General features: G+C 31.6%; 1 protein-coding gene across 6 annotated transcripts in view; it reads left to right on the forward strand.

Annotated features, from left to right (window-relative positions):
* STXBP5L (syntaxin binding protein 5L) overlaps positions 1–13,054 on the forward strand; it is a 494,315-nt gene that overhangs the window by 217,770 nt on the left and 263,491 nt on the right. For 5 of the 6 annotated variants that reach the window (XM_038003392.2, XM_007985660.3, XM_007985662.3 and 2 more), the window contains 2 exons: positions 5,152–5,235; positions 10,336–10,459. In XM_038003392.2, the coding sequence (XP_037859320.1) occupies positions 5,152–5,235; positions 10,336–10,459 (208 nt within the window). Of the gene's footprint in view, positions 1–636; positions 734–5,151; positions 5,236–10,335; positions 10,460–13,054 lie in introns of all 6 variants that reach the window. The other variant, XM_038003397.2, reaches the window with a different exon arrangement.

Below are 13,054 nucleotides of genomic sequence, written 5' to 3' on the forward strand. Positions count from 1 at the left end.
CATTAAGTAGTACACTTCTGAATAGCTTCTATATCATAAGTCAGTATAAAAATTAGAATATATTTTAAACAAAATTGCAATAACAATATGACATATCAAAAACTTGTGGAGTGTAGCTAAAGCTGTGCCTCCAGGAAAATTTATAGTTTATATTGCATTTATTAAAAAGTAAAGATAAATTGAAAATCAATGATCTTAGTATCCAACCCAGTAAGTCAGATAAATAGTGAATTAAACTCAAAGAAAGTAGTAGAAAGATAACAATAAAGTTATAATGGTTAATTTTATGTGTCAACTTGACTGGACCTTCAGGTGACCAAATATTTGGTCAAACATCATTCTAAAGGTTTAGGTGAGGATGTTTTGGTTGAGATGAATATTTAAATCTGTAGACTGAGTAAAGCAGATTGCCATTCCTAATGCGGGTGGGTCTCATCAATCAGCTGAAGGCCTGAATAGAACAAAAAGGCTAACCCTCTTTGAAGTAAGAGAGAATTCTTCCTGCCTGACTGCTTTTGAACTGAAACATCAGCTTTTTTCTGCCTTTGGACTCTAACTGAAACATCGGTTCTTCCTGGTTCTTGAGCCTGCTGACCTTCAGACTGGAACTATACCATTGGTTCTCCTGGTTCTCAGGTCTTCAGACTCAGACTGGAACACTATCAGCTCTCCTGGATCTCCTGCTTGCCAACTCACCCTGCAGATCTTGGAACTTGTCAGCCTTCATAATCACGTGAGCCAATTCCTCATAATAAATATGTTTCTCTATACATAGAAAAACATCTATTGGTTCTAATTTTTCAGAGAACCCTAATTCAAAACATGAGAGCAGAAATTAAAAAGAATAGAAAACAAAAAATTTAGTACATTAGCAAAAGCAATTCTTTGAAAATACTAACAAAATTGATGTATCTCTGGCAAATCTGATCAAGAATGAAAGAGAAGGCACAAAAAAATCACAATCAAGTTAAGCTCCCCCTAGGAGTACAGTTTAACTTTTCAGAGTCAGTCAATGCAATTCACAGAAATAAGGAGAAAAATATATGCTAATAAAAATAGATAATAAGAAGCATTTAATAAAATTTACCTTCTCTTCATTATAAAAATCTCTTGGTACACTAGGAAAAGAAAGGAATTTCATTAATATGAAAATTTTGTTAATTTTCCCAAAGCTATGAAAACATCTTCCTTAATGATGCATTAATATAAGTTTTACTCCTGAAATGAGAAATGAGACAAAGATGGCTATGATTTATCTCTTTAATTTAACATTGTACAGCTATTCACAATATTGATCATTAGATGAGAAGGAATTAGAACTCATAGACATTTAGTGAAAATGAAAACATGCAGTGGTTGGTATAACCACTTTGGAAAACTGCTTGGCAGTATCAAAGTTAAACATACTAATATCCTATGGATCAATATACATTTAACAGAAATGCATATAGGTATTTACCAAAAGATATGTACAAGGTTGTTCATGGTAGTATTACTACATCAACTGTAAAATGAATAAATTAATTTGTGGTAGTGCCATAGCCAAACAATGAAATGCTATTTTAATAATGAAATTAAATTAACTAATAATACAAATATAATAGAAATAGAAACAAGAAAGAGAGCAATATGTATTGTATAATTCTACCTGCCTAATTCAAAACAGGTAACAGTAGCCTACAGTGGTAGAAGTCAGGATAGTGGTTATTTTTAGAGAGGAGAGTGGGAATATTAACTAGGTAAGAGTATGAAATAGGCTTCTGAATGGCTTGTGTTTTTTTTCTTGTATTACTTGTCCTTCTATTGTATTTTTTAATGTGGATTGTAGTTTCATGGGTATGTTTACTTCATCAGAATTCATTAAATATACATCTATAATCTGTGTACATTATATATATTTCAACAAAAATATTTATCTTAAAATTAAACACCTATTCCTAATAAAAGAAATTTATAACATATAAATCAATATATACTTCTTTAAATCTCTCTCTGTCTCTCTTTCTATGCCCTCACCCTCCCTCCCCAGAATTCAGGATCTTATTTAATGGGGAAATACTAGAGGCATAGCCACTAAAGTCAGGAAGAAGGCAAGGGTGCTCAACCTCTCCACTATTTTTAATATGCTAGGATGATTTTTAGCAAAGCAGTTAGACAAATACAAACAATTAGAGACATAAAAATTGGAAAAAATAAAGTAGTCTCTATTTTACATTATATGATAATATATCTGGAACGGCAAAGAGAATCAACCTTAAAATGAATACAAACAAAAGAATTTAGAAGGGTGTATACTAAAATCTAGTAATAGAAATAATACCCTATTAGAAAAGGTAATGAAGAGAAGAACTCACATAAAATAGCAGTAAGAAAGTTAAAATAACTAGGTATAAAATTAGCAAGAAAATGAGTATGTGGAAGACTTTCAAACTTCCTAATAATGTAAAAGTATACTTGAATAAATAAAAGGTGGTATACTTTGCTCTTGAATAAGGTGGCTCAATATTTTTTCTTCTACTTTCTGAGATTTACTTTTTTCTTTACTTTTCAAAGTCAAATGCTTATGTAATTAAAACATTTTCAGTTTTTCTTCTCTACATACATATTTACAAAACCATAAAACTTCCTCTTAAGATATATCTGTGTCTTATGAGGCATTTTTGTTCAGTTCTGTTTTATACATTTCATTATGATTTCTTCTTTGCTAATTAATTACCTACAGATATATTTTTTAGTTTTCAAAATATTTTTGTCATGACTTCTAATTTTATTTTACTGTGATTAGAATATAATATCTACAATTTCGATTTTTTGGTATTTAACAATTAATTTGTTATTCACCAAATACCTATTTTTTTCAGACACTAGTGTAGGTTCTAATGATATCATGGTGAAGAAGTAACCCTACTTCTTTGCCTTTATGGTACTTACTTCTATTGTGATATACATTTTCTCTTTAAAAAATATGTATATATAATTTGTGGTTTGGGCATTGTTCCTGTTTTGGTGTGGGCAAATATTATTGCAGAGTGCTCTTATTTTTGTCTTGGTTCCTCATGGTCACAGAGTGGCCTTGTCTAATGTCTCCTGGATGTCAGGGGGGTTGCTTTTCTCTTTTCTAATTCTCTAACTGATTCTAATATCATGTTTTCTAAATCATAATCTTGTATACTTATCTCAACAATTTATGGTGTTTTTGAGGTTCAGTCTGTTATATTTTGTGATTTACTGGGGCTATTGCTAGCAATGTTTTATAAGCAAAGCAACTTTTATCTTTCAGATATTTACTTTAAGACAATGTAATAGTGTTTTAGGATATTATTTTATTAAATCTTGGGGCTCAACTTTAGAAAGATTATATTATTTATTTTATTGCATAAGTTATATTTTCCAAACTTTTTAGGCTAATGAATCTCCTTGCCAATATCTCCTTGCCAAGAGTCTCATACACTCAATAAAATTGGTTTTACTGGCTGGGCACAGTGTCTCATGCCTATACTCCCAGCACTTTGGGCGGCCAAGAGGGGCAGATCACCTGAGGTCAGGAGTTCAAAACCAGCCTGGCCAACATGGTGAAACCCTCATCTCTACTAAAAATACAAAAATTAGCCAGGTGTGGTGGCAGATGCCTGTAATCTCAGCTATTCAGGAGGCTGAGGCACAGAATCTCTTGAACCCAGGAGGTGGAGGTTGCAGTGAGCAAAGATCATGCCACTGCACCCCAGCCTGGGCAACAGAGTAAGACTCTGTCCTCTGTCTCAAAAAAAAAAAAAAAAAAAAGAAGAAGAAGAAGAAGAAGAAAGAAAAGAAATTGGTTTCATTGTTCATCATGTTCTCTTGTATGTAAAAAAAATCAATTTGAAGTTAAAACGTATCTTAGTACAGTCACATCTATTTTATTTTAAGAAATATTACCCAAGTATGTATTTAGTTTTGACATTTTCACTTAGCAAGTCATATATGCCATTTACTTCAAGTTAACATGTAAAAAACTCCATTTTTTTGTCAAATTGATTTTAACATTTTTTTGTGTGTGATTTAATAACCAAGCATTTTTGTTATAGCTTCAAAAATAAATGTATATTGCTTTAATGAACTGATATTTGAAAACATTTGTGTTTTTACTGCGAAAACTACTAGCTGGTTTATTTTTGTTATTTTTTGTGTCTCATTGTAAGATGTTGAGATAAGTGATAAGGTCTCAGGATGCTCTGCAGGCTTAGGTTATCACCACCACTATATTTTCTTTCATTACTAATGGTTTTTTGAAGTTATTAATACATCTTTATGCAGTGTATAAGAATTTTCCTCAAAGGAATACTATCAATGTATTTCAAGAAAATCATCTTAAGGCAAATCTGTCAGAAATATATCATTATTTTAACATTGGCTATTTTTATCTTTCCTCTTATTTTTTTTTCCCTAACCAATGATAGGTTAAATTTACTGTCATTGGTAACAAAAAAATAGGAAGGATACAAATAATAATTGAGAATCATTTAACAGCAAAAGTTATCAGTATGGCTAGCATTGTTTAGCTTAATGACTGAGGCTTAAAGATGATCATATTATAATCATGATGTATTCTCAAATTCTTCTGTTTTAAAGAAATAATATTTTATTAATCATCTTATTTATTGATTTAAAAATAAATATTAACCTTTTTAATGATGTGAATCTCTAGAATACCTTTATAATCTTCAGAGGGTTCATAAAACATCAGTTTAAAATATTGAATTCAGTCAAAGAGAAAATAGGATTTGATAGAAGAAATTTGAAGCCACATTCCTCAAGTGCATAGGAGTTAATCTTATCCCATTTCATGTTTTATTTCATCTTCATTTTCTATCTCATTTTTCTTTTCTTCCAATTTTCATACTTATTTTATATCATGTCATATATATTTATATTCTTCCTCACTTCCTCTTTGAAATTAGGTGGAGGTTATTGGTAAGTGTTCATATTGAAGCAGAGTCTGTGTGCCATTTTTTTTTTAATGTAGAAAACCTATATTCAAGTTCTAGAAAAATTGGTATTCGAAATAAGGTTGTGTTATGTGGTATGATTTTACTTTATTAACATTAAACTTTATTTGAAGCAAGTTAAAATTAATGTTAGAATTAAGAAAATGATTGTTCTAATGTTTTCCAGCTGCTAATAGGTTATGAAAATGGTACTGTAGTATTCTGGGACTTGAAATCTAAAAGAGCAGAACTGAGAGTTTATTATGATGAGGTAAGTGATTTCCACCGAAATGTTTGAAAGAGTATTGTGACGTTATGCCTGTTTACTGCTTTTAAGCTTTGTACTTTACCAATATGTTTAGCCTTGGGAAGTTGCCTGATTCTGACCCAATGCTTCACACTGTCTTTTGGTATTTGTGTAAGTTCCATCTCTGGTTTTTCTCTTAAGAGGATATTCTGCCTTGACTGCCTATTTTGGGGCCCTCTTGTGGCATCTTATATACTTTGCATTTGTTAATAGGTCCTGGCTTGTACTCTTACACACTTGGGTGCCTGTCACCTGTAGTATATCCCCAACTTTGTCTCAACTGCTTTTCCTTTCTCTAGGCTCCATGCTATGTTGTGCCTCATTGTCCTTAAGGTCTCTAAAGACACTATTCACACCTTCCTTAGAAAATTCCTTTTCAGAGGCAAAAGGTTCAAGTCAGTTTGAAAGGTCTTGTCTTCTAATACTTGTCTTCTTAGAATAAAGAAAAATTTTGTAAATAGTAATACTTAATAAGTGACCAGATCTTAATAAGTGACACTTATTAAATGACAAGATCTTGAAGTAAGTTTTATTGTACATAATTGAGACTTGAGTAAGTTTGCATTTAGGGGAAGCAACAAACTCCTATTCATCAAGGAATAATCTCCCAGTTGACACTTCAGTTGTTCAGATATTAATTCCAGGCCATTCATTATTTTTCCATTCAGGAGAGGCTAACAAGAAGATGGTAAAACTGGGAGCAACAGATTAAAAGGGAAATTACATTTTGTGCCTGTGGAAACAAAGGTGATCATCTGTGCTATTAATTCAATTTGAAAATGGTGGGAGGAGGAAGAGATAGGAGGAAAATATAGGTCAAAAATTTACATCCAGTAAAACCTACTCTTATATAGGAGAAGTGCCAAATAATTTAAGGCAGCAATGAAATAATTAGAAAATGAAAACCACACACACGTTAATTTTAGAACACTTCCTCATTTTATCATTGGAGGGATAAAAAATGTCTCCAAATGAACCTGTAGTCACCGTAGAATACTTTACATGTTCTCTTCCATCCCCCTCATAGCAGTTAATTGTTTAAGTTTTGGTGCTTAAAGATATAAGCCTTCACCTATTTCACAAACTGTACAATTCATTATCAGTGGTTCTCATAGTGGTAAAAAAAGTTTAGAAAGAAAATAAAATGGCAGCTGGGTAATTTTTTCATGATTGGTGAAAAATAATCTGATAAGTAATATCATTCAGTTATGTTTTTTATAATCAAATTCTTGAGCATCTTGAATCATAAGAAAAAGGTCCTAGTGAGCTAAGCTAGGATTTTCCTTTTGTTATACAAATCAAAAAGATGGGGATGGATAGTGCTCCCTCTCCTCCCTCTCTCAACACTAGCAGCTAAATAAGAATATGAACACTATGGGAATATTTAGTCAGTTGGAATTAGAATAACCAGTTCAAAACGAAACCCAGAGGAAAATGCTGAATCATCTAGCTTTCCTATGGCCTTAAACAGTGTGGAAGAAACATTTTGAGCCTTAAAAAGAGAGTAAAATTGCAGTGAAATTTTAAAATAAGGATTAGCAGCTGCCTAAGTGAGTTAGTATAGTACCACAATATATGTAATTTATACCTAGAAGTTTTTGACATCTGATATATGTATATAACTCTATCATCTTTATCTACTGTAATGCATCATTATATGCTCTATTGTTTTCATAGAGATAGTTAAATACTTCATTTCACTACCAAACTTTTCAGCCTCTCCTCAGCACTTTACCTCTCATATCTAGAAAACATGCTTAATACTTACCTGAAATGGTTTTTTATAAGTCACCAATGAGCTCTTCATTACTATACACAGTGACCTCTTCTTAGCCTTTACATTCCTCACTAAACCTGTGGCTTTACCTCAGTTTATCCTCCTTAAAATAATTTATTCACTTGATGGTGTCTTTCCACTTCATTTATCATACCTCCTTTTTCCATAACTGATTTTTCCCTTACCTCTCCTTTACATTATTGATATTCTTCAGGATACTATGTCTTTACCCTCATTTCTTCTCTCCCTAATTTATACTTTCTAATGTTTATATTCTCTTTTATCATTTCAAATATTACCTTTATGCTAAAAAAAAAAAGAACATTCATATATCTGTAGCCTTTACCTCCCTCCTGAACTGTAGATCTAAATATATAACAATATATTAGATAAATCCAACGAAATATCCCATTGGCACTGAATTTGTATTAAAATATCTAAACCTCCTTCTATGTTTTCTTCTGGTTTTTAAGTCTTGTTTAGTTAATTCAGCCTAGACCCCTCAAAGTAATATTTGTCTCTTCCATCAACATGTAGTATATGCAATCAGTTTCTGCAGTTTTCTGATTCTGACTTTATATTGTCTCTTTTATTTCCTCTTTTCTCATTCCCACTTCCACTTTTTTTCCACTTTTTTTCCACTTTTTTTTTTCCATTCTCACAACCACTTTTCCTTTGATATCTTACCTCTTCAATATATCCTTCATTAACAAGATTATCATTTTAAAACAGATTATGGAATTCTCTACAACAGAACCTTTGAATAGCTCTCAATTGTCAACAATACAAAGTCCATATTGCTTGACATGAGATTTAAGGTCCTAGTGCTATCATTCCTCTTCAGTTAAATTTACAGCATCCTTCTACACATTCCCCACATTTCAGACATATTACTCACTATCTTCTATATATAACATTTATTTCTTATCTCTGAGCCTTTGTTCCTTCTAACTTCTCATCATGAACTGCCTTCTTTCCTCTTCTGTATATCAAAATTCTGTTAGGTCTTTAGCCCCTGTAAAACTATTTAGACAATTTAAATAGCCATTGATGAATTGAGTTTTGTTTTGGAAATCCAAGATTACTTTTAGAAACAAATATACGAATTTTACTTTCACATTAACTGTAAATTTTTTCTTTCATTACGTCAATAATTCTTAAGTAATCTTTCACAAAGAAATCCCTCAGAGTTTGGCCTGAGGAAAATTTTTTAATTTCTTGAGAACTGCTGTATTTCCTTTTTTCCATATTGTTATCCAGTTTTTTGGATTTCCTTCTTTCATGTTTTAAAGAAACTCAGTCTCAGCCACTGAGTTGATAAAACTAGCTAGTGTTTTATGTTTAAAATTCTGTTTTCTATCTCTTAAAATTCTTTTTAGATTAGTTGTATTAATTTTGTTTTTTTTCAGTAAGCCCTCTGAGCTCCCTTCCCTTTTTTGAGAAAAGAGTAGGGTACAATCTAATAAATAGAAATTGAATGTTTATCCATTAAGTTAGATCAAATGCTAGCTACTCAGTAATGCACTACATGAAACCCTGATCTCTAATAAGTTGGTTTTACATGCTTGTTTTTCTAAACAATAAATATTCTTTAATAGTACTGACTTACTTTGGCTTTATTGTAACTATTATTTTTCTATCTGTCCTTTCCAGTAGACAGAAATTCAGTGAAATAAGAAGGTTTAGGGCTGAGAGTGCCTTTTCTGCCTCCACCTTTGATGGCAAAACAGTTTGAGACAACTTTAAGTTAAATGAGGCTCATCAAAGTTAACATGTAGGGGAGGCAATAAGATGTGTCTTTCCCTTGAACCACCTACAGAAGGGAGAAGAAATAAGCAGAGGAGAAGAGAAAGAAGTATTTTTCCCTCTAACTTCCTCTGCTGGACTCTAGCAAAAAAGAAATCTCTGCTTAGTAATGAAGGCCACAGAGTGAGAGAAAACACAAGTCCAGGGTTTCATGTTGCTTTTTCCATTTAATCAATCTTATTTTCTTGATGATATGTTTAATAATTACTTTAGCCATCAGTTATCTGCAACTCTAATAATACTGATTGCTTAGAACTTTTATCAGTTATGTACGTATAACTTAGTTTGGAACTTTTAGTTGTATGTGTCTATGTGTGACGTTTCAAACAATAAATATGATTAGTATTCACTTATATTAATCTTCTCTCTCTTGCTGTTTTATAAGTGTCTTTAAGGAAAAGATGTTGTATGCTTCTTTTCTGCCTTTATATCTACTATAATTTTTCTCATAGTACTTAGTACTTTACCCAAGTTCTGCATATACTTTATTAATTTAGAAAGAATACCAAAGGTGTGGAAATGTGTGTGACATTAATTACTAATTCAGTCAGAAGATATTTATTGAGTACTTACTTTATGCTGGTCACTATGCTAGCATTGGGAATAGAATAGCTTGGGAAAAAGGAATACAGTCAGCCCTCTGTATCCATAAATTCCTTATCCTTGGATTCAACTAACTATAATAGAAAATATTTTAAAAACAAAAACAATTTTAAAACAATATAATAATTTATAATAATACAAATAAAAAGACAGTATAGTATAACTACTTACATATCATTTACATTCTATTAGTAATCTAGGGATGATTTAAAGTATATGCGAGGATATTCATAGGTTGTATGCAAATAGTATGCTGTTTTATATCAGGGACTTGTGCATCTGTGGATTTTAGAATCTGAGGGAGTGTGGGAGTTCTCTAACTAATCCCCAATGGTTACCGAGGGATGGCTGTAATTACTTTTGAATCTTATGTGACTCAAAACTGCAGAGTTAATCTGAAAATATAAAAGAAAATTTAGACCTTTCTTGCTTTAAATTGATTTAAATAGTATATGCAAGAGGGCAATACAGTGCAATGATTGACAGTTTTCATAGTTAGACCTTGGTTTTGAGTTGTGTGACTTCAGCAAGTATCTCAGTCTCTCAAGACCTGTTTCACCGTGTGTAAATTGAAAAATCAATACCCTTTTTTATAGGATTAAAAGAGATAATGTGTATAAAATGCTTGCCATGGGGTTTGGCACATAGAAAGCCTTCAGATGGTAGCTCTTAAATTATTTTTTTAATTGGCTATGTTAGGAGGAAATAGGACTTCATCTTACCAAAAATTACATTCTGATATGGGTCAGAAAAAATATGTTTTCAAAGTGTTATTAGTATAATAATTTTATATCAGAATAGTCTTTCTTTGGAATATAGAATGATATAACTTATCTACTTTTTCCCCCTCTACTTGTTTTTAATTGTTATTTTATTAGGCTATTCATTCAATTGATTGGCATCATGAGGGCAAACAGTTCATGTGCAGCCATTCAGATGGTAGTTTGACTTTATGGAACCTGAAAAGCCCAAGTCGCCCTTTCCAGACCACAATTCCACATGGTAAGATGTATGCTTTCAAAAGAAATAAACACTGACTACTCAGTGCCTTGACTTGAAGTAAGATGGTATTAATGTGTTTGGTGGAAAAAGGTAATAGGACATAGCTTCTGGTTCTAAATACCCCTTTTATGCCACCTACAGATCCCTACATTGTACCCCAAACTTTCCATACTTCCCTTCTTCCTGCCAACCCACATCCCTGCTTTGTAAGTTGTACTTATATAGTGTCCCAGCCAAAAGTCGGATAATGGATGGTTGATATATCTGAGGCAGAGGAGATAATACAGGAAATTTTGTTGCTTTTAAGGGTTGAGGAGCCAGTGAGAGAATTGCACTATTTAGATCTGACTTTCAGAGTTAATTCCTATACTGCTTTATAGTTTATTGCTTTCTAGATTCTCTACTTGTTTCCATTTCTGCCATTTGATTCCACTAAGTTATGAAGACTGTGGTTTTAATTTTAGGTTTTACTTTTCTTTTTGGGTTCCACATTGAAAAGAGCATTTTAATCCTAAGTGAGGATTTTAATCTTAATCAAGAATTTATATTGGAGCTGTATACCTACCGGGGAAGAATAAAAAATTCAAATATATAAATATGTATAATTCAGATGACTAAATTATTTGATAATATTGGTGATTATCTGAGTTCTATGTTTACCTCATACCATTGATTATTTGTAATAACAGATATGTCAGAACCTAACAGTTGATCAAACATATTCTATTTTACAGTTTCTGAGCATTTGTTATCATGTCACATTTGGAAAATCGTGGTATGTTTTCTGTAATGGGTGACCCATAGATCACAAGCATTCTTAGAATTATTTCATGATGTGTCTCTGCCATTTTTTTGCACCATGATCACTTGCTCCATCAGTAAATGATTAAATTATTGCAACATTCTTCCAGGATGTAAATGTTTTAGCCTTTAGCTGGTTTACTTAGAGATTACTTTACATTTCAATGCTTACTTAGAGATGCTTTATTTAGAGATCGCTATTACAGAAACCTTGGATAGATATTAGCTATACATACCAATCAGGATTAACTATTTATTTATACGAGAGGCAATAGGTTCTCTCCACACACTCCCAGTTAACCCCCAATTCTCATGCCTTTTATTTGTAAAAGTGTAATATGAGTTAGTTATAAATTTTCTACTTACTTCCTTATGTTCTTCTCAAATATCAGTTTCTATTAGTTCTTTTGGCTAGACTGGACATTTGATACTTTCATTTTTTTACCATATCCAATTTATTTCATCAGTTTTTATTGTTTTCTATTATTCTGGTTTTCTGTTGAAATAAAGTTCTATTTACAGGTTGTTCAACACATCAGCCTTGATGTCTTTTATAATATGTAAATCAGATTATGTTCCTGTTGCCTCACAATAACATAAGCACCAGTGATTTTGATAATAGAGGCATTTATTGTCATATCTGTTCACATTCTTTGGGTTTATTTTTTTTCCTCTTGTTTTAGCCATTTTTCTAAAATAAAACTTTTCTCTAAGTACCATTTTAGATATATCCTATAAGTTTTTAAATGTAATATTAATCATATATAATTTTCATTAATATTTAGTTTGAGATATTTTCTATAATTCCTATTATAATTATCCTTTGACCCCCATTAGTTATTTAGACATGTGCTTTCTAATTTCTAAACATTTTCATATTTATTATTTGTGTTATTATTATTAATAAAAGATGAGTCTTGCTATGTTGCCCAGGCTGATCCTAAGCTTTTGGAGGCCTCAAGTGATCCTCTTTGACCTCACAAAGTGCTAGAATTACAGGTGTGAGCAACCACACCCAGCCTTAATTTCTTTTTTTTTTTTTTAATTTATTTATTATTATTAAACTTCAAGTTGTAGGGTACATGTGCACAACGTGCAGGTTTGCTACATATGTATACTTGTGCCATGTTGGTGTGCTGCACCCATCAACTCGTCATTTACATCAGGTATAACTCCCAATGGGATTGCAGCCTTAATTTCTTAGCATGTTTTTTTATGATGGATTTTGAAATTGTAGCCGGAGAATATGACATAACTAGTTCTACAAAATTTACTGAGATTTGCTTTATAATCAGTGCAGAGCCAATTACCATAGCATTCTAAGTGTGCTTGGGAAGAATGTACATTTTCTAATTGTTACATAAAGGTCAAACTTGAAATTGTGTTTTTCATTTTGTGTGGTTTAAATCTTTGCTAATTTTTTGTTTTGATATTTCAATTCTTAGAGAAGCGAGTTAACATTTCTCTTATAATGAATTTTCCTTAGTAATTCTGTTCATTTCTGTTTTACTTTAAAAAACAAATAGGTTAAGGTAGTTGATGGTGTTTTTCAGATTCCCTGTAATTGAACTGATACTTGTCTAGTGCTATCAATTGCTGAGAGAGTGGTATTAAATTTCCTAATATGATTATAGAAGTGCATGATTCTCAGTTTAATTCTGCCCATTTTTGCTTTATGTATTTTGAGGATCTATTATTAGGCATCCATTACATAGTCTATAAAGAGCATAGCCCACCTTTTGTATACACAGGTTCTTCACCCATAGATTCAACAAAACCAAAGATCAAAAGTAT

This window comes from Chlorocebus sabaeus, chromosome 22, assembly GCF_047675955.1.
Source record: "Chlorocebus sabaeus isolate Y175 chromosome 22, mChlSab1.0.hap1, whole genome shotgun sequence".
Classification (NCBI taxonomy): Eukaryota; Metazoa; Chordata; class Mammalia; order Primates; family Cercopithecidae; genus Chlorocebus; species Chlorocebus sabaeus.